Here is a 27,463-nt window from a genome sequence, read left to right as displayed (position 1 = left end):
AGTGAAGTATGAGATGCTTGAACTGAGTGTGGAGTTGGTGGCGAAAATATTGGACTGTTGTACTGGGTCCTGACCCCTCCCCCTCAAATGGACATATACAAACATGTGCAAGACAGTTTTTCCATGAACCAGAGCATAAGCATGTACCAACAGGGTCCCCACAGAAATGTGACAGCTGGAAGACAGGTTCGCAGGTATAATTTCCGGCAAAATACTCTGTTTTTCACCGAACAGTGAATGTAAAGGAAGAAAAAGCACACAAATTAGTGAAGTTTTTGGAGCAAAAGCAGAATGAAGCTATCCTCCAGGTCTATCAGTGTAATAGTCTGAGCGGTGTGGCTGGCAGCTGGGGTGCGTGCAACCCTGGTGGGCAGACGCTCAAAGTTTGGCAAGTTCCTCTGCAACCTGTGTGGGGAAGATGGGCTCAGGGACCTCGGGCAGCTCACCAGCCTTTTCCGCTTCCTCATTCCAGTTGAAAAATGTGTGTTCTTCATTGAAGCCTGTTAAAAAATGACGACAATAAAGTTTACTAATTCAGTGGCTCTGTTATTTATTTATTTATTTTTTTTGGCTATGTGACATGTGGGATCTTAGTTCCCTAACCAGGGATCAGACCCATGCCCCCTGTGTTGGAAGCACAGGGTCTTAACCAGTGGACCAGCAGGGAAGCCCCTGGTTCCAGTTTTTCTCTTTGTTACAGGATTTAGAGGAGACCAGCTTCAGAACTGTCCAGAGGTGTCACACCACCATTAGAAAAGATTCTAGACCTGCCAAAAAGTGGGCCTGTCATTGGTTATACGTTAGCTGCAATACACTTGTTCTGTTCAGTTTGCACTGTATCCTTAGACAACATTCTGTAATGTTTGGTGTACAGCGGACTTTGGACAGAGGCTGAGCAGCATAGGATAAGAGGAAGATGAATTGGAGGAAAGGCTGAGACAAACCTTTGCCAACTAACTATTCCAAGGTCAACCTCTGTCAACTCAGACTGTTGCAGTCAGGTCCCCGTAGGCAGGAACAGTGTTTTAACGGCTGGGCTTTTGCCAAGATTTCCTACACAACCTCTCAGTGGAGTGGTTTGCTTTTCCAGTTTTTTTGGTCCCCCTTCAAGTGTATTGACCACTGCCAATGTCAGCAAAATCCTCATTAATCTGTTAATCCATTCCGGAATGCTCAGGCCGGCACTGTCACCGGGGAGGGGCTGAGCCTCCGGTCACTAGAGTCCTTTTTGATGCCCTGAAGCAGCTGTTCCCCTTGTGGTGAAGTCTGGTTGGAAATGTGATCGGTCATTTAGGGAATCTAGAGCTTCCACGAGTCAGGATGACAGAAATTAATCAGACAATAGATAGGAGTCATACAATTTTACCCATTTGAAAAAAAAAAACCCTCACGTTACACACTAAATAATACGAACTTTGGACTGTCCTTACATGACTGAGACATAGTCTCCCCGTTATATCTTTTTTTTCTATAAATCTTTGGATGTGTGTCAAGGTCATTGCATATGTTAAATGTGACACATTTATAGTTACTATTTCTGTTGGTCCCTGAAAAAAGTGCCTATATTGAGTCACAAAGCAGGACTTCCTTGCTAGCCCACAATGCTCCCTATAATATATCTGTCTCATCCAGAGTTACATTTATGGCAGTGGTCAGTCTGCAGCCTTTTTGGCACCAGGGACTGGTTTCATGGAGGACAATTTTTCCATGAACCAGGGGGAGGGTGGTGAGGGGATGGCTTTGGGATGATTCAAGTGCATTACATTTATTGTGCACTTTGTTATTAATTACATCAGATCCACCTCAGATCATCAGACATTAGATCCCGCAAGTTGGGGACCCCTGATTTACAGTATACAAGTATGTCAGCGCTACTTAAATAACATCCCTTTTTGCAGTCTGGCAATTCCATTTTAAAATACAAATAGTTTCAGAATTTTGCAAAGACAAGTATTGGTCTCTTTAGACGTCTTTGCATGCTTTCTTTTGGCTATCACAGTAATTACATAAAGAGTAAAAACGCATGTTGGGGGTTTTCTCTCCAGGTAGCTGGTACATAAGCTGCTTCTATCCATGCAGATTTACAAAGTTTTATGTCATAAATGACTGGTTCATTTCTCTTGAGACTGTAGTCTTTCCAAGCTGCATTAAATTAACATGCTGTCTACTTAAGACAAATTGTTGCCAAGAACCGCCAGGGAAACATCCGTCTTTAACTTTCCTGGCTGTGCAGAGAAACCTTAAGTATAATTTGGACCATAACAAAAGGTAGGCTTGGAAGTTCCAATCAATTAAGTCTATTGAAAAGCATCACACAGCCTATCCATCAAAAAAAGGGCGAGAGTTTTAAACATTCAGGTAAATAGATAATCCATTAAGAAAACAATGCACATTGTGGCAAATGCCATCCTGGTTTTGTCAGCACTTATTTATAGTCCTTGGATTCCCCTGCCCTCCTGCTGAGAGACTTCTATTCCTCCCTCTCCCAATCTTTGTTCTCTTATTCATCGCTAAAGGAAAACAAAGCAGAAAGCAGCACATACCCAGTGTTCCATTCTGGCCAAGTTCTTCCTCTATAGTAAAGAGGCGGTTGTACTTAGTCACCCGTTCGCCACGAGAAAGACCTCCCAACTTGATAAACCGGACACCAAGTCCAACAGCCTAAAGGGATGGGGAACAGCTTATTTTAAATGGAGTCATATTTTGCTCAACTAAACGCTTTAGGGAGAAGGGACACTGCCCCTGTGTGCTGTTTGGTTTACTCTCCTAAGTCAGTTTCTCATCTTACATGTGTAAAGCGACCTTGAAGTTAATTTCTCTTCTTACATCAGTAAAGCGGCCTGCTTACAAGCCGAGAAGAGTCAGAGGTACAGAGATAGTGTGACTATACATCAGATGCTCTCCTAGTCGTGTGAGCGTGCTGACTTTTATATAAGAACACTCTGGCCTTTCTCACTTTATTTTAGGAGGTACGATTGCAAGTGCACGCCCCAGTCATTTCAGTATGCTCATCATTTTCCCAGGACTTCAATTTTTCTTCTTTTTACAAGTTCAGAGATTAGCTCTTTGCAAAAGATAGTTGTCTGGGAGGAAGCAAGTCTTTCATAAAAGGTTTACATGACTTTGTCTGCCAAAGTCCACCGTTCTCTGAGACGCCATTTCGTGATAAAAGCAGTGTTTTGGCAATTCTGCAACGGACCAGTTTTCAGCACTTACCAAATCGACAAGGCTGTCATCAGACGACTCTCCTTCTGTGGTTCCAAAGACAGCGATGTGCTTCTTACCTGTGAGCAGAGGAATTCTTTTCATTTTAGATGGTATGAATCTAATCAGCAGATACAAGCCTCCAGAATAAAACTTTAAAGTTTGCCAGAGGTTTAAAACTGAAGAGTCAATTTGTTGACCACCTGAGAATTCTAACCCATACATTTGCATTTCTAGTACCCTGATTTTATCTGTGTAGATAAATACTAATTGAATTCTGTGTTTCATCAAATATAAGATACCCTCGATTGTAAGAGGCACCATTATTACCACTAAAGAGGAAAAATGCTCAAGACAGAATGATACATTTTCTCAGACCACAGCTGTAAGACAAAATCATCCATGTTCAATGTAGAAAAACATGCATCTTAGAGTCAAAATACATGGTAAGTACAAGGGCATCATATGCCTAAATAAGAGATTTCACAATTCATGTAAAATTTTGTTCAAAGGAAAACTGTCATTCTGAATGTTGACTTATTAGAAGAGCAGTGTTAATAGTACTTAATCAATCACTTTTAAAGATCTCAAAACCCCTTAAAATTTGCCAAAACCTACAAAGACTGCAATCCAGAGTTCTTCCTGTGGTGACAATGTTGTGTCTTACAGGCAGGAGTTATAGCAGTGATCTAGTATGGGACAAAATGTCTGCTGAGTGCCAGGCCCAGGGCGTCTCTCCCACCACCTGCAAGCTACCCTGCCTGGGTCCTAGACCGGGGAAGCCTGCAGGTGAAGGGACCACATGCATTTCATTCCATCTTCTGCCACTAGCCCAGGCCCCTGGCTCCCAGTCTCCCTCTGAGTCTTGCACCAGCTCTGAGACTAGCCTTCTGCTTAGTTCCTGAGATCCACTCACGATACTCTTGTTTCAGGCCCTGTGCGTAAGTGAACAAGACTCCTGAGAACACCCTGGAAAAGGGGGAAACAGGATGAGACAGTTGGACGGCATCATCAACTCAATGGATGGGATCATGTTTGATGTCCGGGAGATAGTGGAGGACAGGGAAACCTGGGATCACAAAGAGTCAGACCCGACTGAGCAAGCTGTGGTTAGTACTACAGTTGAAAATATAGGATGAGAAAGATTCAGAGTAGCCAGTGAGGGGTGGGGAAAATTAGGAAAAGGCATCTACATATGAAGAGGTTTCATTTAGGTCAAGAAGATCTGAAGGATCAGGACTAGTTAGCCAACTAAATGGTATAGGGCAAAGCATTCTGGGCTGAAGGAACAGCATGTTCAAAGACCTGTAGGTCGTAAAGAGCTTGAAACTTTTGAGGAACTAAAAAAAAACCAGTGTGGGCTAATGATTGAAAAAAAAAAAAATCACTGTGGTGTCCTGTGAAGCTGAGAGAACAGCGGCCTCAGCCACATGTTTGTGGTAGCCCTCCCTGAAAGGGGCGACCTCCTGGGTGGGGCTGTTGTTAGAACATTATGTTGTTAGAACATTATGAACTAAATCAGTAGTGCTGTTGAGCACTTGCAAATGGCTGGGGTGTTTTTCCCTCCAAGATGGATTCCATGCTTTTGAGTACCTGATACACTGCGTATTTAAGTTCACCATGAGTCTTTCAGATCTGCGCTTCCACTCACCGTCGATGAGGTTTGTTATTTCCACCAGGTCCGACATGGTGGTTTGGTTTGTGTGTTTTATGATCAGCCCGCTGTATTTGAGGATGCTGATGTTGCCCTCCTCCAGCAGTTTAGAGATGCTTTTGGATGCAGTGCCTGCAATTATGTAACACCTGGAACCAAGAGCATTATAGATGCTGTCCCACTGTTCAGAGTCCTGGGTGGATATTTAAGAATTGGTCATTACAGTGTATGCAGCATCATCACAAAACAACAGGAATCATATAGTAGATAATCAAAGTTAGACACCTTTATGAGATACACAAGCTAGGGATTTAGGGGGAGTTTTTGGTTTTTGCATTTTTCAGGTGAATGCTGCCGGTACCACAGCCACACAAGTTAATAGGCTTTGTGGAACAGAAACCTAAAGTGATTAAATTTGAGCTTAAAGATCTAGTGAGTAAAATGTTAATACACATTAAATGCTCTTCTCCATGTTGATTCTGACATCCCTCAAACACAGGCTCTTCCCACCCACTGTGTTATCCATGATGCTGCTAAAGACTGGCTGGTTGGAGGATGTTAATGTTATTTCTGATAAAAAGACAATGGAAAGAAATGAGCCTGCAGGGCTGTAGACCCTCATTCCCAACACCCTTATTTTTAATTGGTGAGACCACCAAATGAAATGAAATGCTCATTTAAATAGTAATATACAGTCTTCCCAGCCATTGTACTAGATTTCCACCTGTCCCATTAGGACAGACAATATAGATGCATCTTATCACATTAAGAAAAGAGCTATGGCCAGAGCCTGGGGACAAGAAGCAGAAGATATGTCTGGTGGGATGAAAGATCTGGGCTCAGCATCTTCCACAAGTGCTGGGATGTAGCCAGGCTGTGAAAGGAAAGATGGGACTGAGAGATCCTGGGGCTCCAGTAAGATCCAGCTCTCTTTCTGTCCCTCAAATTTTAATAGCTGAGTTATCTCAAAGAGAATAGCTGCTCACTGTATCTAATGGCTCTCAAGTTCATAAAATCAAGAATGTAAGTTTTGAAGTTTAAGTGGGTTAGGAAAAAAGACAGTTGTAGGCACATAGACAATCCTTGTCAGATGCATTAGTGCAAACAGGTCAGAAAACCCCAATATCTCAAATCTTTTAAAAAAGTATGTTTTTTTTTAAACTTCTATACATGTGTAGTAACTGAATTTAGGTTAAAGTTGAAGTTCTGTTTCCATGAGCACTTGGCAATGATGTGTGATTAACCTACTGAAGCACCAGCTAGCACAGCAGGCATCAGTTAGGCTGCTGGTAAATACACAGGTACTCTGAAGTGCTGGGGGAATACATGTTTTACTCCATAGATGGGCACACTCCTAGGTAATTCTGTTTCTGCTAGTCATTTGCCTGGTAAGTGCCTTTTCTCATAAACGCCCAAATAAAATATCCCAGCCCAAATTACATTTCAAATCTACAGATCCAAAAGAATGAAACTTTGTTCTGTTTTATTATAAAATTCAAGGTGAATCCTGTTACCTCCTTCCTGAAAGGGTCAATTAAGGCAGTAATTGAAGGGAACTTGTTGATCAGATCCACATACAGGTCAACCATCTCAGCTGCATTTTTGTAGGTCCCCATCATCACTTCATATTTTCCTTTACTCTGATAAGTGTAAGGAAGATATTAAAATAAAGGCTAAATGATGAGTTCTTCAAACATTAAAGATGCAATTCAACTTCATTTTCATTCATTTCATATAAAAGACTTCAGGTTATTTTCAGGCCACCCTCACACGAGAAAACTCTGCCGTTTACTTTAAATATCTGTGAAATATCAACCTGAGAAAATCAAGTCCGCATTTCTCTGGATGCCCCATACATCTCTTCCCACGGATTTCAGATGAAACCTTCTGCACAAAACAACTGCCTGCAGGGTAGGAGAGGAGTAATTCCTTACTTCAGTTTTAGGATGTGATGCCAGATACCTGGCAGCTTGGAAGATGGGCAGTCACATAAATTTCATAAACAGAATAGCAGTGCAAACCTGCCTACTCAATAGAACTACCATTGTTCAGCTCACAGTGAATGAATTTACCTTGCTTCCTTTACTGTGAATATTTTAAATTTGAAAGCAGGGCTAGACTTTTGAGATATGAACAAACAGTCAATATGAAATATAAAGAGACTTAGGTGAAAGCAAGCAGGCATGTTCTAGTAGTAACTATTGTTTTGGAAGTGGAATTCTAGTGTAGCCTGTTCATCTGAAGTCTGGAATGCCCCCAGGTACTTAAGTACAGGAGTGAACGGACCAGGAGAATTTAGTATGATGTCTGCAAACACAGCACCCTTATGTCCAGTCCAAATCTGTGTCCAGCAGTGGCGCCTGGGGCATTTAGGTACAGGGAGCGGGGTGGAGTGCACCAGAATGACTCTGGTTTACTGATGCCTTCCTGTGGCTGCTAACAGAATGGATTCCCTTAGAAGTAAGCAGGTTCCTAAGAAGTTCATCATTGAAAAGATTCTGTACTTTTTTCACGTTAAAAAGTGGTTAAGAACTCTTAGTTTCTATACTGCAAAACTTATACAATCTTGTCTTGTCAGAGAGGAAATGCTTTGAACTAACTTTGAACTAACTTTTTCAATGACTTTGAACTAACATAAGAAGAATTATCTGCTATCTAGCTAATGCATTTTACCGAATATATGCAATAAATATCCGGTCTAGTTAGCGCTAGCAGTCAGTAATATGTTGTAGATGAAAACATGCAATTATTTTTCTTAATGGTATGCCTAGGAACCAATCATTATGTGAAGAATAGAAAATTACGTTAAACATTCTTTTCTGTGCTTAGTTTCTTTAGCAAACTAAAAACTTTAGAAGTCAGCTGATACTTAGGTTTCTAATATACTATTCAAGATTTCCTTTGAAGTTAAAAATTAGAATTGCAAATTAAAGTGGAATCCTATTTGGTCATGTCTCCTGAATTTGACATTAATTACCATTACTAATTATTCTCCAAAAACTTCAATAACTTGGAAATACTTTTTATATTTAAAAAGTGAGTCACCAGCAGAAACTCCAAGAATCATGTGTCTGGAAGAGCTTATCAAGTCATAGTTACAACTGACTCACTTTTTATGCTTGACCAATTCAGCATTCATCAACCAAATCAATGTACTCAGCAGAACATACCAATTTGTTAAAATTATTTTTCAGCAGTTCTTATTTCAGTGTAAGTAATCCATTTTAGTCACTTTTATTACAGAATTTCTCTAATTATTATGACATTTTCTGTTAATATTTAAGGTTATATGGCTATGTTATTGTCTATCAGAAAAAGACTATAGGTTTCCCTTATGGCTTAGATGTAATGAATCCACCTGCAATGTGGGAGACCTGGGTTTGATCCCTGGGTTGTGATGATCCCCTGAAGAAGGGTATGGCAACCCACTCCAGTGTTCTTGCTGGGCAAAACCCCATGGACAGAGGAGCCTGGCAGGCTACAGTCCATGGGGCTCCACAGAGTTGGATGCAGCTAAGTGACTAAATACAGCATAACACATTGTCTGGTCATTAGCTAATTTGTCTTTCCCAACTCCATTTATATTTGGACCCTTCCATGATATTACTTGAAAAAATAGAATTTGTTTGGAAATATAAACAGATAGGCTCCTCTTTTGAGTTCTAATTTAAAAATAATGGGACCAAAACAAAAGGCAAAAACTCTGGAGTGGAAACTTACATAGTCCATCAGCTCATGTGCAGCACAGTTGATGGCTAGATGCAGGTCTGTTCCCAATTCTAGCCCCAGGTTTGCACAGATTCCTTGTATTAGGAGCAGTGGCTGCTCTATAGTGTCGTAATTAATGGTTAAACAGCCAAGATGGGAGATCTTGCCGGTGATCTGCTGCTGCAGGATCAAGAAAACCACGCATGTAAATACAGCATGCTAAGGTTCTTGGAGCTTCTGGTGGTTGGCAGTTAATAACCAGACACAGCTCTCCAAACACAAGGTCCTCTGACTCTCCATTCACCCTGTCCCTAGTTCCTGCTCATGTCTGCATGACCTCTGGGCAGATGAGTGTTCTGCAGTATCTGGGAATAGTTTTCTTACTCCCGAGGTCTTCAAGTTTGACCTGGGAACACACTCCTCTCTCTTTAGTTGCCCATGTCTTCTCTCTGTCAGCTCTACTATTGAACACGGGCTGACCTGAGCCATGACCACCAGCCACCAGGCTGGTGACTCTTCAGTCTGGCCTTATAAGTGTCTGTCCTGCCTGTCCCTGACTCTGCCTTCTTCCTCTAGACCTGCTCTTTCCTGTGTCCCATTTTCCTTTAGAAGGATGTAACTGCTAAAAGGCCACATGATGTGAAGAACCGACTCATTGGAAAAGACCCTGATGCTGGGAGATGGTTGGATGGCATCACCGATGCAATGGACATGAGTTTGAGTAGGGTCCGGGAGTTGGTGGTGGACAGGGAATCCCGGCGTGCTGCAGTCCATGGGGTTGCAAAGAGAAAGACACGACTGAGCTGAACTGTTAAAAGGGCTTCTATGGTAGTTCACACAGTAAAGAATCCACCTGCAGTGCAGGAGACCTGGGTGCAATTGCTGGGTTGGGAAGATCCCCTGGAGGAGGGCAGGGCAACTCACTCCAGTATTCTTGCTTGGAGAGTCAGCATGGACAGAGAAGCCTGGCAGGCTAGTCCATGGGGTCTCAAAGAGTTGGACACGACCAACTAAGCACAGTGCCACACAACTGTAAAAATGTAACTTAAAAAAATGTAACTCTTCTTCAAGAAAGGTTTTATTTTAAAAAGGATGGGAGACTCCAGCTGAAAGGACACAGCACAGAGGATGCACAACAGTGGAAGAAGGTGTGATGACCCAGATGACCCTGGGGAAAGGTCAAAGTCTGAGATTTCAGTGGGCCAGACGATTGCGGGCAGTGGTGGCCTGGCAGCCTGTTGCCAGAGAGGCAGGGACGGAATGATATTCCAGCTCTGGGTTCTGGCTGCCTGGGTCAGCCCCCTTGAAGGCATATCACCATGCAATTTCTGTTTATGTGAGCCCTGGTCCTGGAGCAGAGTGACTATGGGAGAGGGGAGGGGGCGGGGAATAAATGACCTGTCATATAGTGTGGGAAATGCATTTACTTACTTGGCCTCTTTTGCCTCCATCATGACTTTTTCTCATCTCTGGCTTTGGAGGGGGTGACTGCAGGACAGAAGATAAAGATATGTCACTTGGGATTTTCAGACACGTCTGTGGCAGCAGGCAGAGCTTTCGGTCCTCTGACCTGGTGACTGCTCTGGGGCCAAGCTGGTCACGCTGCGAGTCTCTCTCTCTCTCTCTCTCTCTCTCTCACATACACACACACACATGGGTGATGACAACCACTCTTTAACTTCATAAACTTCAAACCATTTCTCAAAATGAGGTACATGCTGGATCTGATGTATGTAATGTCATGTGACATTAAAAGTAAAGCTAATTACCAATGAGACGCTCCCACGGTTTACAGTATTGACACAGGATGCACTTTAGGACTTCCCTGGTGATGCAGAGGACAGAAACCTGTCTGCCAATGCAGGGGACATGGGCTCGATCCCTGGTCCAGGAAGATTTCACATGCCATGGAATGGCTAAGCCCATATATGCCACAACTACTGAGCCCAAATGCTATAACTACTGAAGTCCATGTGCCTAGAACCTGTGCTCCCCAACAAGTTCAGTTCAGTTCAGTTGCTCAGTCGTTCTGATTCATTGTGACCCCATGGACTGCAGCACACCAGGCTTCCCTGTCCATCACCAACCCCCAGAGCTTACTCAAACTCACTTCCAATGAGTCAGTGATGCCATCCAACCATCTCATCCTCTGTCGTCCCCTTCTCCTCCCACCTTCAATATTTCCCAGCATCAGTCTTTTCTAATGAGTCAGTTCTTTGCATCAGGTGGCCAAAGCATTGGAGCTTCAGCTTCAGCACAAGAGAAAGCCAGTGCAAAACGAACAAAGACCCAGCACAGTCGTCCCCACAAAAAGATGACGTACTTTAATGCCCAGCAGTTATTGGCTCTATAAGCGGGGGCGTGTTTGTCAAGAATCAACAAGGTTCATACTCAGTTATACATAAAGACAGAAGTTATCCTGCCTCCTTTCACTATGGAGTCAGCTGAACTTTCTATCCCTTGATATTAATAAAAATAATATAGGAAGCGAAGTGATGTGCCAAGAGAAAAGAGACAGTGAAACACACACGGCACTGCCTCAGGAAGCTGTGATCCAGTGACGGCAGACAGGTGAGATGCAGGTAACAGCCAGGAGGAAGGCGGTGTGATGGGGAGTGCAGAGCTGGGGGACTTCCCTCTGTAGAGTCAGGGAAGGGGACTTGGAAGAAGCTGATATCTGGTGGGAGGGGGGAATGTGGGAGTGCCAAACCCACCAGGTAAAGAGCAGTGTATTCGTGGCCCAGAGCTGAGCAAGGGCAAAAGTCGTAAAGCAGCGTTTTGCAACTGTGGCACTCTTGATACTTTGGCTGGGTGATCCTCTGCTTGACGGGCTGCCTGTGCACTGTTGGATGTGTACCAGCATCCCTGATCTCAGCGTTCTAGATGTCAGGAGAGCCTCAAACTGGGACAACCCAGAACGTTTTGCCCTTTGGGCAAAATCATTCCCCACCAAGAAGCACTGCCTTAGAAGAACACAGTGATACATTTTACTTTGTCAAAACTGAAAAAGAAAAATATCTCTATGGTTTCATAAAATACAGTTAAAAAGGCAGGCAATGTGGTAGAAGAAATCAGGTATTAATGTAACATGTAGAAAGTACTGAAGCCTTACAGAAAGAATTCCCAGATTATCAGTAAAGATAAACACAAATAAAAAGGGTAAAGAAATAAAGCAATCTGCAGAGATTTGTGCAGAATTTTACATGATTTTAAACACAAATCATGCTATATACTTGTATGTGTGGTGTCTGTGTGTACAAATACAAAACAAAGGCTAGAAGACCACACTCAATTTTTAACAGTAGGTCAGCTCTAGAGATGGAACTGGAACTGAGGGTGGTAGTGAGTGTGGGGTCCAGGTAGGTGGAGTTAGCACAGGGGTGGGGTGGGGGGTACTAGCTCTACCAGTATTTGAATTTTCATAACATTCATGAGCTTTGTATAATTAAAAATAAACTGTATAATTAAAATTGTATAATTAAAAAATTGAAAGTCAGGATGACTGCAGAAAGCTCAAATATCCTGAATTTCTAATATTCTAAGTTGGATTTCCTCCACCTCCTGTGACAACCACCACCTCTAGGCATTGCTCATGGCGGTGTCAACTCTGAGCACATTGCCTATATTCAGCTTGTTTACTCCTCACAATGTATCATATCCATTTTGTGGACGAGGAGCCTGAGGCAGAGATGTTATGTAATTGGCACAAGGGCACACAGCTAGTAAAGGGGCAACGCAAAAGGCAAGGTGAGGGTTAACTTGTCAAGTCTGAGTCTCTGTAGGCTGGTCACCCATAAGGAAGTTGGCCTCCTGAAAAGCACCCCAGAAACTGGCTCCAGTATGAATGTGAAAGTGCTAGTCACTCAGTGGTGTCTGACTCTTTGTAACCCCGTGGACTGCAGCCCGCCAGGCTCTTCTGATCATGGGATTCTCCAGGCAAGGATACTGGAGTGGGCAGCCAGGTGCTTAAAGCAATTCTGATCAACTGTAGGGTATGGGCCCAGCCACCTGCCCCCGTTACTGATTCAGTGCTGGCAAGATCGCATTGGAGCCAAAGTTCCTTCACATCATACTGAGATGGCATCTTGGCCCCCATCCTGCAGGAGGATCAGCAAGTGCTTCCTAATCATGTAGTTTAGAAGCCTCACACTATGTAACTGTGGGCTCAGGATTGAATCCTGGAACAGAAGGACATTAGTGGAAAAACAAGTGAAATTTGAATAAAGTCTGGAGTTCAGTTAGTAGTAACGTAGACTTTTGGTTTCCTAGCTGTGATAAATGTGCTTCGGTGATGTATCCTGTTAACCCTGGGGGGAACTGGGGTGAGGAAGTATTTGGGAACTCTCTGTACTGACTCTGCAGCTTCTCTATAAATGCAATATTATTCAAAGTGAAAGACAAGGATCGGGACCCTCAGCCCACCACCTCACTGTGCATGACCCTGGTCAGAACATGATGGTACACTCCTGCATCTGAACATGTATTCCTGATACATCCGTGGAGAGAGAGGCACTTTGTGGACACAGAGGAGGAAGGAGAGGGTGGGATGAATTGGGAGGGTAGCATTGAAACATATATACGACCATCTCTAAGACAGCCAATAGGAAGCTGCTGTGTACCACAGGTAGCTCAAGCTGGTGCTCTGTGACAACCTAGAAGGGTGGGGTGGGAGGGAGGCTCAAGAGGGAGGGAATACATGGATACTTACGGCTAATTCACATTGTTGAATGGCACAACACAGCATTGTAAAGCAGCTGTCTTCCAATTTAAATTAATAATAAAGAGTATGATGGAATAACCTGGTGCCTCTATAGCTGCCCCCATCCAGCCTCTATGATATCCCCCTCACGGGCTTCTTGGTCAAGGGTACTCATTTGCCCAGCACTGGGATTCTGAGCAGGCACAAGTGGCTGTGCCTGCACCATCATACCACGCGGCCTCTCACGATCCGAGGGGCCAGATCCTTCCCTCATAATCTTTGCACAGGGCCAGCTGCCTCAGAGATCAAAATGAGATGATTAAGTTCCATTAGAAACTGGCCCCATAGCTAATGAGGGAACGTATGAGCTTGGATCATAGGGGAAACCCAAAGAAAATGAGTATGTTTTCCTATCTGTAGCAACAATATTGATCACATTGCAAAATGAACTATAATTTCGACACCAAAAGGTATATAAGCATCAGTTATTAGATACCGTATATCCTCTTTACATACCATTTCAACTGCTTTGTTGATGTGTTTCTGAATTTCCAGAAGCATCTCCACACCCTGTAAGCAGAAGAACTGTGATCTTCCACAACTGCCTGATAGCTCAGCTGGTAAAGAATCTGCCTACAATGTGGGAGACCTAGGTTCGATCCCTGGGTTGGGAAGATCCCCTAGAGAAAGGCTACCCACTCCAGTATTCTGGCCTGGAGAATTCCATGGGCTGTGTAATCCACGGGGTTGCAAAGAGTGGGACATGACTGAGTGACTTTCACTTCACATTTCACTCCACAACTGCAGTCTAGAATTTTAAATATAAACACTTATACCACACATGAGTATTTCTGACTCAGAATATTTGTAGGGTCTTTGATAAGACATCCTGGGTAGTGAGTTACACATGGCCTACAATATCAGAGGATTAAATGCTAATCTTCAACTCTCCACTTTTATTTGGGTGAAAATGAATGAGAGGATCTTCCTTGTTATCCTCTCTTCACGGTTCAGAACTGGCTGGTTTAGTTGGTTGGGTCACGTTAACTTCACTCTCTTTCACGGTCTCCTGACCAACCTTCTTGCAACACATGTCACGGGTCATCAAGGGCTTCTGCATGGCAGTGTTTGAATTAGTATAAATCCACTGTCACTTAGAAAGGAGGAGGATGTGTTCTGCTGACGGTGGGATCTGCATACGGAGACAGATGAAGAATGGCATGCCAAATGCTCTGGTACCCAAATAGCACGACAGATATTAACTGAAGGAAAGATCCTGGCGCCACGATCTGCACGGGATCTGACAGATGGTGTGCCAGATATAAATCCCAGTCTTTCAAAACTGATAAAAGCGAATAAATGCCTATTCCCCTTAAAAAAATAAATTCTTTATCATAAAGAAGTCATCTTGAGATTTTAAAAAAAAATGATTTTCACTAGGTTGGATAAAATATCAGTCACTATGTTGCCCAGAGGAGACGGAGCTTCCTGTCCTTTTCCTGTAAACATCCACTACAGAACACGAATGCTTAGTTCTCCCTAATGCTTAACTGGCAGAATATTTCATGAAGATATAAAGAGGCATATTGACTCATTTACGCCACTGAAGAACAGTTAGACACTAACAGACTTCTGAGTAGTAAACATGCCACTTAGGATTCCTTCCTTCCATATTCCATAAACGTGCTTAAACCTCTCTTACGTGCCAGGCAATCTGCTAGGCTCTGCAGTTCCTACTTGACAGAAGGGCTCCTAGGAAAGTGCCAGCTTCCTCTTGTTGCAGCCATTGTGCATAGACTAGTAAATAAAGATATCTCAGTTGTCCCAAAGAACATCCTTCTAGCACTCTCAAGGCTTCTCTGTGAGCGTCTCAGCTCAGTTCAGTTCAGTCACTCAGTCGTGTCCAACACTCTGCGACCCCATGGACTGCAGCACGCCAGGCTTCTCTGTCCATCACCAACTCCCAGAGCTTGCTCAAACTCAACTGTGAGCCTCTAGCATGAGTCAAGGTTATAAAGAGCCGGAGATCCATGGTGGTCTAAATGTGGTCCCCTTTCATCTGCAGTCTTGTTTTCTTCCCACTTCACTAATTTCCTGAATTTTTTTTCTCATTTTTAATTTAATTCCTTTTCCCTTGTTATCATAAGCCTTGGGGGCATCCGCTAAAAACTCATTAATGATGAAATTTTTTCTTTTTTTTTAAAGAAAAGGTAGTTTGAGATAATGTAAGGTACTTGTTTAGCTGTTAATCCAGGATGGGGTATACAGATCACTTCTTTCATCAAATTCAGCTTCCCAGGTGATGACTTCCCACAGCTGACCAGCGACACCATCAGAAGAGGTATAGTTAGCTTTTCTGGCTGTTCCTGAAATGGGGCGGCGGGGAGGGGGAAGCAAGAGGAAATGAGGAACATGGTTCATTCGTGTTGAGACACTCATGGTCCTTGTAAAGGTGTGTAATGGGCACTAACCTGGTGGTGCTTCAATAATGCAATGTTCAGGTAGAGAGGATTATTGTCCAGCACGGCACTGGTTTTGGCAACAGCCAGTGACACAGCCCCTATGGCCATGCTGCCACAGAGGACAGGCTCAGGAGGTTCTGCAGGTATAATTGGTTTTTCTGCAGCAGTCTCCATCCTTCCTGAAGAAAAAAAATATTGATAAAAGATTGCTTTCCAGAAAGCAAAAATGTGACTATGATAAAACTGTATTTTTCAATGTTTTACTTACAGATGCAAAGGCCAAGCATAAAGAAAGGATGAAAAACTGAGGCTGGGAAGAATGTATTCACCACTTCCATCCCTGAGATTTCTGTCTGATGTCACTACCCTCTAACATCCAAAGAGTCCTCAGCCATGGATTTTGCCGAAGAAATTTTAGAATATTCAGTATTAACACCTTCCACAGTCATGTAGGGTAGAAATTGTTATCTCATCTAAATGAAGGCTTAGGCTTAAAGACTTGCCCCACATTCAGCAGAACGTGAATTTAAGGAGAGCATCTGAACAGTCTTGTGAATTCCAAAGCCTTTGTTTTTCTGTGTTCCACCATTGCTCCTGCATACCCACTTTTGTGTTGAACATCTCATGTGTATATCTAACTGGTTACCTTGCTTGCCAACCCCAAGCAGATGCCTTTTTCTATAAGGAATTCCTTCCAGATCTAACCATCCGCTCAGAATCCCCATCCATCTTTCACCCTCATATATTCTCAGCCACTTAGTGATAATTAGTCAGACTAATTATGGCACCAGAGTGTCCATAATAAATCTCTCATTCCCCTCCTGTTCTCTGCTTTTCCACAGCTGCTGACCTAAGTCAGGTATGTTAGGTAAGTGGAGTCAGATGTATAAGCACCCAGCACACATTAAATGTTTAGCAAATTATGGTTCCCTCCTACTCCTTCCCTTCTTACATTCCAAGTTCTATTAGTCAAAAGGAACCACCAAGTGAACACCCACTGGTGGTCTCTACCTATGATTTAGCAGTGGCCATCCCCACCTTCCAGAAGATTGGTCTAACATGATTCTTCTGCCTTGGGCAACTCTCCTCCTCTGTCTGGGCTTCAGCATCTGAATCCATGAAATAAGAGACTGTCTTCATGATCTCTTTGGTCCATGGTTCTGGTGCTTTCTTACTCAATGGAATCCACACTCATCTGGTATTTAGTCTATTCCCAGCATCATGCTAGGAGCTGGCAGTTCTAAATTGAATGAGGCATGATTCATGCCTTCAAGGAGCGTGTTGTAACTGGATGGACATACAAAACCCTGTTATAACACTAGCAGCAGCTCTGGAATTAACATATTAGAGGAACGGAGGTTAACAGTATGTTGGAAGGCATGGAACAAAGGGCCATGATAACTTCAATTATATGCCTTAAAATGGCAAGGTCTTCCAAAGACAGTTTTCATTAATATGTTATGTGGGACTGCAGAAATGTTGGTTATGCATATCAAAGGACACCATTAATTTTTAAAATATGGAGTGGCTTTCTGATGAGCTAATGGGAAATTTGAGAAGCAGATGAAGGTCTCCATGTCACCCCCCACCCTCTCTGCTTTGGGCAGAAAGTACTGTTCAGAATACAGTTCAGAGTACTTTGTTTACTAAGTGCTTACATCTGGGTAAAAAATATTTTTTATCTTACAAATAAAAATGGAGGGCAAGATGGGGTAAAACCGTGCTGACCTAACATTGTAGCTTCAAGCAAGGAAATGGCATGGAGGATGGATGGATGGTATCTGGTGGGAACCCAATCCAGGTGTGCAGCAGAGAGACTTGAACTTGAAAAGATAGTCCAAGCTTCAGCCTTTCTTCCCCCACCTTTGTTACTTATGGTTGTTTCTATAAGATGATAAGCCACTGACCTTGCTTTTGTCCTTTTTTCTTGGATGGAGGTGGGGGTGGGGGTGGCTGGGGTGAAAGCACTGTTGAGTCTTCTAGGTTCTTTTCCAATTCTTTTCTCTCCTTATCTTCTTGTACTTTATTTTCAAAGAATGTCCTTAATGGCAAGAAAGTATGGGTTTATAATGAGATTATTTAGGAATATCGCTTGTAACTTTGGTCACGTTTTAGTGCTGACCCTAAAATATTTCAGTAGCTAACTCTGCTTTTTAAGCTACCTAAGAACAAATCTGCTTCAATTTACAGGACTAAAAAATGACACTGTTATAAAACCGTGTTCAAGAACTGAAAATCATTTTGGCCTGGAAATAAATGTTTAAAGATTTCAGGTGCTCATTTTAAAAGTTATCTGAGCCCTGTTTATTATTTTTAAAGTAAAATTTGAAGAAACAATTTGATTAAGGGCTACTGGATTTTCTTTTTGAATACATGACCATCAGACAAAAAATGAGGCAAGCACAGACAGTGAAATACATAGCACTATATGCAGGACTGACTTTTTCTTTTTTATTTGAGGTGGGTGCTTAAAATGAACAGCTAAAAAACTTTTGGGAACCCCAACTTAGGTACCTCTAAATAAAATTTCAACTCCATGGAATAAAAAGAGGCTAAAAATTTCCAGAGACAAAAAAACAACAAGCCAAAAAAAAAAAAAAAAAAGATATGGGAATCAAATTTGCATCAGATGCTGGTGGGGCTGTGCCTTTAAAGTACTGAAAGAAACAGATTTCAAAGGAGAATTCCATATCAGCTAAACAGTCAAACATGAAGGCAAAATGCTAACATTTTCACACATGTAAGAATACCCTTACCAAAATTTATATCCCAAATACTCTTTTCTCATCTTTAAAAAAAAAAAATTATATATTTATTTTGGCTGTGCTGGGTCTTCATTCCCGGCTGAGTATTTTCTCTAGTTGCAGTAAGCGAGGGCGACTCTTTGTTGCGGCGTGTGGGCTTCTTGCGGTGGCTCCTCTTGCAGAGCACAGGCTCGAGGCACGCAGGCTTCACTAGTTTTGGCTCTCAGGCTCTAGAGCTTGGACTCAGGACTTGTGGACTCCTGAGCAACTCAGGACTCAGTTGCTCGGCAGCATGTAGAATCTTCCCTGACCAGGGATCAAACTTGTGTCCTCCTGCGTTGGTAGGAGGACTCTTATCCACTGTACCACGAGAGAAGCCTTCATCCTTACTTTTACAGGATGTAATCCAACAATTCAAGAAAGCGGAAGATATGGGATCCAGGAAACAGGAGAACAATGAAGGGATATCTTATGGCATCTTTGTAGTAGGTCTAGAGAGGAACAACTCAAGACGGGAGATTTGGGAGGGAAAATTCCAGGAAAAAAAGGAATGTAATGAAATAGAAGGTATGACTGGGAGATTAGGAAAACAATTAAGGATCTGTCAATAGCAAATAACACACACAAAGAAGTGGAACAGCATTCAAAAACTGGAGGGCTACAATCCATAGGGTTATAAAGAGTCAGACACGACTGAACAGGTGCACGTGCATGCACATGCACGCACAAATGCTATTTATAAAAGACATAACTAGAAGTTACACAAAATTATATAGCATTCAAAACCTGTGAAAAGCTATTCAAAAAAAGTTTTTTTATAAGGTCATGATACAACTCTGATGCAAACTAAAATGTGACGTTACACGCAATTAAGCAAATGATAAAACTTAAAGAGAGAGAATCCAGCTGACCTTCTTTGGCCATGAGGATTGCGGCACTGATCCACACAAAAGGAAAAGTAATGGTAACCCACACGTGGTTGGGTTAGCTATGTGAACTATGCTCACATAGCCATGCTTCCTTGGTTTGCACATTTTAGAGTCAACCTGTGGGCAAGGCCTGGAATATCTGACTGTGTTTGGAGATCAGAACATAAGCACCACCCACTGGGTCATATGAAAGGATAAGAGAGGCTCATGGGGATGACGCACCTGAGGATGTACGGGGGGAAAGACGATGTCTTAATTCTTCATCCTTTTCCAGAGAAACTTTCACTGAATCCTAGGAAAGCCCTATGCATAAAAAGAGGCCAAAAGGCCTTATGTGGCCTTACACACTAAAAGTTTAATAGCAGGGTTTTCAGAAGAAAAACAAGATTTTATGCTACATGTTGATGCTTTAGCATATGTTCCCTAATTGACTTCCCAACTGTACCCTGTAGATAGGACACACCTGTTTCACTGGCAGGTAAAATGGAAAGAAAATAGGTACATAATTACACTGGACACTTACGTTTCCAAGTTTCATACTTACCTGAGCACCTGATCCACCTCAGCCTGGTCGGAGGGCACTAGGCCCTGGAGCTCCTCAGTGATGGTTTCGTTGACCCACTGCACTGCGGTGCTGACAGCATCCAACCTTTCTAATTCCTCGGCTTCAACTAGCTCACGTGAAGCGTTCTCATGGACTTCAAAGTGAGTTGAGATCACCACAGAACATATGTTCTGAAAACAATATAAATGTGTTCTACATTTTCCCTGCCTTTCACAGGAAATAGGAAATTGAATGTATCCAACTTTAAGGTACATGATATGTTATCACCAATTTCAAAGAGAAAATGAGAATCTATAATTTTCTTTGAGATATTTTTATAGCTATTGAAACACGGTGGAACCCGACTTCAAGAAATGTTTAAAATTATTACCTTGTTAAAATACTCTTATAAAAACCTTACATAGAACTTCATTTTTATCATTGCCTCTCCAAAAAATAGTAAAAAGGAGACAGATTTAATCATAATTATTTTCATGGATAACAATGAATTTTTCTTCATGTAGGTCAGCCTACATATCTATAATTCTATGTAAGTGAGTGAAAGTCACTTAGTCATGTCCGACTCTGCAAACCCATGGACTGTAGCCTGCCAGGCTCCTCTGTCCATAGAATTCTCCAGGCCAGAATACTGGAGTGGGTAGCTGTTCCCTTCTCCAGGGGATCTTTCCAACCCAGGAATCAACCCATGTCTCCTGCACTGCAGGCGGATTCTTCACCACCTGAGCCACCAAATCTAGGTAAATCTTTATGTAAATACATGAATCTATAACCCTATCTGCAGATTATAGAACTCATGACATTAGCAGTGTCAGAGTTTTAAAACTATTTTTTCCCCATCTTCAGATCACCTTCAGGTCTGTACCAACAGTGCACATAATAAACCATGATGGCAGATTGTATGATTCATGCTTTGTGTTCATAACTGCCTACAAATACTGTATGTGTATTTCACAGACACTGAATTTCAAAATATTAATTTTCCACTATTTAGACAGTAAATGCTAATAAATGCAGTGGAGCCAAGACAAAGAGAACAGGTTTAAGTTGCTCCCTACCTTGGGAAAATTTTGAATGGTGCAGAATATTTCCACTTGGAGGGTTGGAAGCCCAAGTCCATCCAGCACATTTTTCCCCACGACCTTGCATATGGTGGGAGGTTTTGCAAGTTTAGAAAAGCAGTTTGCCTTCAACACACACACACATAAAAAAACACAAAAATACCACATCTAATTTATTTCTGAAAGGTCCTTCACATTTACTCTAGTTTCTACTAAACCTCTCTGTGAATGTCCTCATTCTGGGATTAGTCTAGCAGCTCTGTGGGAACAGAAAGAGACTTGGATTTAGCCTCTGGAACATGGGGCAATTTGTCTATTGAACTCTCACAGGAAACTCACAGGCGTGTCTTTATTTAAAGGTCCTGGTCCATTCTTTATGAGCCCTAACCTATCCTTCCATCCAAGATGCTGAAGTCAATTAACTTCTAGAAAACTGCGATGCATTCAAACCTAAGAAGCCTTAAGTGGGTTCATTATTATTCTCCCCAACAAGGCACCTGATAGTTTAAAAGGTGAAGACTTATACGTAGGCTGTACTTCATTTACCATCAGTTCATGCATAAAACTACATGCTCAAAGAGGACTGTTGGAACCTAACTGACTGTTGAAACCTAAGGTTTCATTGATGTGGAAGAGCAGAGGTCATTCGGAAGTTGATCCAAGAAACAGAAGAAAGAGAATGAAGCTGAGGGAGAAAATCCTCTCAAGGAGCCTGAGTAAAAAGATCAAGGGACTTCCCTGCTGATCCAGGGGCTAAGACTCTGAGCTCCCAATGCAGGAGGTACAGGTTCCATCCCTGGTCAGGGAACTAGATCCCACATGCTGCAACTAAAAAAAGATTCCACAGGCCACCACAAAGACCCCGCACAGCCAAATAGATACACAAATAAAAATTAAAAGATTCACGACTCTGCCCCTGTCCTGAGGGCTGGGAGAGAAGGAAGAGGGGTGAGAGAAGGCCCACCCCCTCACCCTCTTTTATCTTCAGACAATATTCACTCTTTATTTCCACATAGCAGACCAGGCCTCTGATCTTTCAGTTCAAAATCCAATGACCACAACCTACCTAACTGGTCATCTCACATCCATCGGCAATGTGCCAGCACCGAGGTGGTGCCCAGCAGAACTAAAGCAAAAGCCAATTTTCAAGCATCCATGCATTTTAAGGATGACAGTTTATTACTGTGTGTGCGTGTGTGCTCAGTCGCTAAGTGTTTCCAACTCTTTGCCACCCCATGGACTGTACCCGTGAGACTTCTCTGCCCATGGGATTCCCCAGGCAAAAATACTGCAGTGGGTTGCCATTTCCTCCTCCAGGGGAATCTTCCTGACCCAAGGATCGAACCGGAGTCTCCTGAGTCTCCGGCAGTGGCAGGCAGATTCTTTACCACTGAGCCACCTCGGAAGCCCAGGTATACAGTAAGTATCGAAATGAAGTTAATAGAATCAGAGAAGAAAAATATTATCTAGTTTAACTTTTGTGTATTGGTGAGTTCAATTCAACAAGTAATGAGCACCTACAATGTACCACATATTGTGTAAGGAGGGAAATAGAACTAACTTTTAAAAAATGTTTAATATGTAACTTAAAGGAGTGACTTGGTCTTGTTTATCACTGTATCACATTCCACAGTGCCTGGTATATTTGGGATTTCAAAAATTGACTCATTGGAAAAGACCATGATGCTGGGAAAGATTGAGGGCAGGAAGAGAAGGGGGTGACAGAGGATGAGATAGTTGGATGGCATCACTGACTCAATGGACATGAGTCTGGGCAAACTCTAAGAGACGGTGAAGGACAGGTAAGCCTGGCATGCTGCAGTCCTTGGGGCTGCAAAGAGTCAGATATGACTTAGCAACTGAATAACAAGAACAAAATTTGAGTCCTGCATGCATTAATAAAGGCCAGACACAACCTGTCTAACACAACCTTGGGCACACTGTATACATTATATTATTAACTTCTCAAAACAACTCTACAAGGTGGTATCACCTCAGTTCCACAGATCAGCAAACTGAATTCCAGAGGGAAACCTGTCCAGGATAAAATAACCAATGTCTTCATTAACCAATGTCTTAAAATTAACCAATGTCTGTTACTGCTTTGTAACAGACTTAGTGGCTCACGCCATTTACTTGCTCATGATTCTGCAATCTAGGCTGGGCTTAATTGGGCAATTCTTTGGTTAATCTTGCCTGGGGTCACCTATACAGATTGTCATCTGTAGGCTTGACTCAGATCAGAGTGCTCAAAATGCTTTCATTCTCATGTGCAGTGTCTCAGCCAGGATGGTTGGAACATCCAAGGGCTGGCAGGCCATCTGTCTTTCTCACAGCATATCTGGGAGGTCTCTCACATCTGCTAGGGCCTATCTCTACACGATCTCTCTCTCTTTTGCTCTCTCTAGCATGGCAATTGGATTTCCTTTCAGCATGACTAACTTCCAAGAGGGGTTATTCCAAGAATACATCATGCCAGCCCTTACCAAACTTGTTTGCATCACACTTGCCAAGGTCCTATGGATCAAAGCAAGTCATAAGGCCACAACCCCAGTCAATATAGGAGGGACTTCCATAAGACTGTTCATTCCGGTGGTGTGCTTCATTGGGGACCATCAATTTAACAGTTCATTACTGCTACAAAGCAGCAGAGCTAAGGATCAAATCCAATCTGCCCGATCCCCAATCACAAACTTTTAATCATAAGTTTTATGAAGGAGCAAATAGTATTGCTATTGCCCACAGGGATCTCTCCTATCCCTGAATTCCTCTAGTATGTAAGAGAAGCATGGCATTTGAGCTGGACACAGGAGGTTCTATAGTATTTCAACAGGCAGACAACAGGGGTAGATACTTTAGGTAGGGGGAATAGGATAAGCGAAGGGGAGGGAATTGGGAAACTTCACATTTTAAAAAAAGTCAGCGGGCCCTTGTAGAGGAGCAGGGGAGGGAAGTGTAGATAAGCCTGTATACCAAGGTAGGGGCGAGCGCTGTGAGTCACACACACTGGAATGCGTTGGATCTTACTAAGCGTGCAAGAGGGAACCACAGGAAGTTCTGAGTGAGAGAATGATGGTCAGATATGGGATGAGGAACACTACTCTGGCAGCATTAGTGGGGTGAACTTGATGGGGGAGGGGGAGAAACTAGCTGAGAATAAAGAGGGCCAGAACTGGGGCAGCAACTGAGAAAATGGAGGTGACTTTATGTCACCTGCTGAACATTCGTCAAAGCCCAGGCCAAAACTCCCAGATGCTACAGCCCACAGGGATCTTGCCCACCCCTGAGTTTCTTTTACAAACACACAGTGATCTATTCCTCAGTCTGGCACACAATTCTGTATTACCCGATCTATTACTCCAGTTATTTTATGTATCAGGGGCCCTTGTCCCTAACTGAGGTATAAGTTCCCAAAGAGCTGTGCCAACTGAAGTCCTAGCTGCCTAACAGACTGGGAAGAGCATTACACTGGGGGCAAGAATCCAAGTTTCCAGTTTTAACTTCTGCACTAATTCATTGTGAGACAACAGCTTGGGGTCTCCCTAAAATGAGGAAGTTAGACTAGTTAACTTTCAAGAATTCCCCTGGCAAGAGACTGTGAAAAGAGAATGGAATTGGGAGTTGCATTCACTCATTCACCGTGAGTGTCCACTATGGACTCTGCTAGGTACTAGGGACACAGACCTGGTTTGATTTCTGTCATTCACAATGTTCCTTGAGAAAACCATCTAAATTCAGCGGGCCACGGTTCCTTTATTTGTAATACGAAATCATAAGGTTTACTTCACCGTGGTCCTAGGGATGAAGTGATATTACAGGAACCACATAACACAGGTGCGTCAATAAACACCTCCCCTCCCCCTCCCCCGAGTTGATGCATCGGCCAAGACCGAGAAAAACAAATATTTGTGGAACATCTCCTATATTAACTGCCTCGACAAGATGTGATTTTAAACCTTGTAGACACATTGCTTCTTCACTGCACTTACATACTCTGCTTGGTGCTGTCATTCTGCCTCACTGTAGTGCGAATCCCTACCAGTTCCAACCATATCTTTCAGAAGGTGGGTGTTGGTTGTACTTACGGGTCTGGAAGTGAGAAAACGCCTGCCTTTGTTTCAACTGCCCACGGCTTTTAAGACTAAATATGCGCCAGATGGTGCGCTGAGCAGAGTAGCTATGTGAAAAGGCGAACCCCCACCCCACCCCTCTCCACAGGAGCTCACAAGCCGCCTGGGGAGGGCTTCAATACAAAATAGGGGGCGCTACAAGGCCGCTGCAGGACGATCAATCCAGGGCGAAGACTGGAAGTGGGCAAGACTTTGATATGAATTTGAAGTTTAGGTGCGAGCTGGTCAGGTGGGACAGGCATCCCCGGAGCGCACGCAGGGCACACAAGCCAAGGAGCCGAGGTTTGAAATCGACAAAAACCTGGCAGAGATGGGAGCCTGCTGGTTACGAGGCCCCAGGGTGGGCTGAAGACTACGCTGTAGCGAAAGCCAAAGGCGTTCGCCCCGTGGTCAAAAGGAAGCCAATGAAGGTTGGTAAATTGAGCTACAAGGTATGAAGGACTGTGATTAAAGGAGATAACTGGCAGCCGGACAGGTCCGCCCAGAGGTAGTGAGGATGCCTGCCAGCCCCTGAGCTGTCGCGCCGTAGCTACAAATCCGCCCAGAGCCCTCTTTCCTCCAGCAGTTTTCAGTCCACCACTTTCTCTCTCGAGATTCCTTTAGCCAGGTTTCCACTCCGCTTCTTCCCTTCAGGGTCCCGGCGCCGCGTCAACCCAGCCGGGCCCCAGCGGCGGCGCGCGTGCGCGAGTCTGCGGCGCAAGCGCCCCGCGTTGCCGCAGCGCGGGGCGGGGGGAGAGGGGCTGGAGGGAAGAGGGTTCTGGTCCCAGGTCCCTACCAGGTGCCCGTAGACGTCGGCAGGCTGGAGGTAGAAGGTGGAGTTGAGCAGCTCTTCCAGCCTGCGCGGAACGTCGTTCTCGCGGTAATACTCCATCGCCTGCTGCTTCAGCTTCTGCAGCTCCCTAGTGGTCCCACAGCTGCGGCCGCCGCCTTCTTCCCCCATGGTAGGAGATTTAAGGCTACTAGCGGGGGTTAGCCTGGGGGCCTGCGAGCGTCCTCCCTGTCGCTAGGCAACGCAGCGAGATCCCGATCTTAGATCTCGCGAGGCTTCCTGCCTTGGGTTCTTCCCGCTTGCGGCTGACGCGAATGGGTCCTCCGCCCTCCTCCCTGGGGGTTTTGAACCCCCCCCTCCTCCCCCCCGGGTTTGGGGCTTATTTACTCTTGAGACAAGCGCCCTCCTGGCGTGGTTTTCCAGGACGTGTTTCCTTGATGGTTTTCAGGTGCGAAAACGGTTAACACTCTCACGAAGCGCTTTTTGTGGAGACGTGAGAGAGGGTTAGTTCCTCCTCTCCGAGCTGGGGACTCGAACCCCGGTTGGCGCCAGTTCTCAGGTGGCCCTGGGACTCGGGCCATCAGGCCTTCCCCACTTTCCCCCAAGTTCCTCGCGATCCGGGAGCTCCTCCGGGCGGCGGCCTCTGCCGGCCCCCTCTCCTGGGGAGGTTGTTAAGAACGCTGGGTGTCCTTCCCTAAGCTGTGGAGGACTCCGCGCAGTTAGTTCATTAGCCTGATGTTTATCTGCCCTGAGCCGTGCAGTGTGCTGGCTGTGGATACCGCGATGTCCAGGAGAGATCCAGCTACTCGCCCTCCTCTGGGAGACTACTGGGGTGAAATTTTACCGTAGAAGGAAGAACAGTGTGGCCCCCTCCCCCCCCAAATTTGGGATGTACCTTAAGGACCGGCCTAGGTTGGAGGTGTTACAGCAAGCCTTGCGTAGGAGAAACAGGAAGGGAGAACTGTCATTGGGTCACGTTCCTTCTCCAGAACCTTCTTCAGAGGCTGCCTGCGTCTTGCCCCTTTGAAATCCAGACTGCCTGCTTGGCTTCATTCTACCTGCCAGGTGTCCCGTGCACTTACACAGCTTCTTAATGTGCGCCCTCTGCTCTTGATTCTTCTGCTGCAGATAAGGGCTGAGATGGACCCGGTGTCCTGTTCCCCTCTGTCCTTGTTCCTGGCCCAAGCAGACCATTTAAAAGATTCATGCTGCACTTTTGCTCATCTGGAAAACAATCTTAACTACTCTGCTACTAACTACTAACTAATCTTAACTATTCTAACTCACAAGTCAGAATAAAATGAGAAAGTGAGTGAGAAAACACTTTGAAACAAGATAGTTATTTTCAATAGAGGTCAGTATTTGTATAAAAATAAAGTGATTCTATAAATACTGTTAAGGAACCCAGAGGTGTACCTCCTTCTGAATTCTGTGGGTGTTTTCTCCAGTTCTCTAAATGCAGGGGTCTCCAACCTCTGGGATCTAATACCTGATGATCTGGGGTGGAGCTGAGATAGTAATAATTGAAACAAAGTGCACGA

The 27,463-nt window shown here is 43.9% G+C and overlaps 2 protein-coding genes across 8 annotated transcripts in view; one reads left to right on the top strand and one right to left on the bottom strand.

Moving 5' to 3' along the window:
• Positions 1-182: 182 nt before the first annotated feature.
• Positions 183-26,196, bottom strand: ENO4 (enolase 4). Of its 5 annotated transcripts, XM_020902698.2 has the most exons (14): positions 25,929-26,192; positions 21,021-21,149; positions 19,945-20,135; positions 17,635-17,768; positions 15,737-15,906; positions 15,500-15,631; positions 13,782-13,835; positions 9,998-10,054; positions 8,579-8,746; positions 6,373-6,498; positions 4,856-5,051; positions 3,217-3,284; positions 2,544-2,661; positions 268-500 (listed from the first exon to the last, which is right to left on the bottom strand). In XM_020902698.2, exons 1-14 carry the CDS (start codon positions 26,091-26,093, stop codon positions 379-381), a joined length of 1,830 nt encoding a protein of 609 aa, XP_020758357.2. In that variant the 5' UTR covers positions 26,094-26,192; the 3' UTR covers positions 268-378. The 5 variants fall into 5 exon arrangements, with proteins under 5 accessions (XP_020758358.2, XP_020758357.2, XP_020758359.2 ...); XM_020902699.2 differs by lacking the exon at positions 2,544-2,661 and having other exon boundaries at positions 183-500; positions 25,929-26,196; XM_020902700.2 differs by lacking the exon at positions 13,782-13,835 and having other exon boundaries at positions 25,929-26,194.
• The window catches only part of HSPA12A (heat shock protein family A (Hsp70) member 12A), a 169,385-nt gene continuing 167,464 nt past the window's right edge, over positions 25,543-27,463 (top strand). Inside the window, exon 1 of one of the 3 annotated variants that reach the window (XM_070470254.1) lies at positions 25,543-25,563. In XM_070470254.1, the coding sequence (XP_070326355.1) occupies positions 25,558-25,563 (6 nt within the window). In that variant the 5' untranslated portion in view covers positions 25,543-25,557. Of the gene's footprint in view, positions 25,564-26,002; positions 26,095-27,463 lie in introns of those variants that run through there. The other 2 variants (XM_020902694.2, XM_070470255.1) reach the window with 2 other exon arrangements.

Source organism: Odocoileus virginianus, chromosome 7 (genome assembly GCF_023699985.2).
Source record: "Odocoileus virginianus isolate 20LAN1187 ecotype Illinois chromosome 7, Ovbor_1.2, whole genome shotgun sequence".
Lineage (NCBI taxonomy): Eukaryota > Metazoa > Chordata > Mammalia > Artiodactyla > Cervidae > Odocoileus > Odocoileus virginianus.
This window is presented reverse-complemented; position numbering and strand designations above follow the sequence as displayed.

Bases quoted from the DNA above. Each gene is read 5' to 3' on its own strand.
- ENO4 (XM_020902698.2), bottom strand. From the start codon at position 26,093: ATGGGGGAAGAAGGCGGCGGCCGCAGCTGTGGGACCACTAGGGAGCTG. The intron at 13,836-15,499 runs GTACCTTACATT...TTCTGCTTACAG, and splicing joins CTGGATTAACAGCTAAACAA to GGTGTGGAGATGCTTCTGGA. The intron at 8,747-9,997 runs GTAAGTAAATGC...TTGATCCTGCAG, and splicing joins ATGGAGGCAAAAGAGGCCAA to CAGCAGATCACCGGCAAGAT.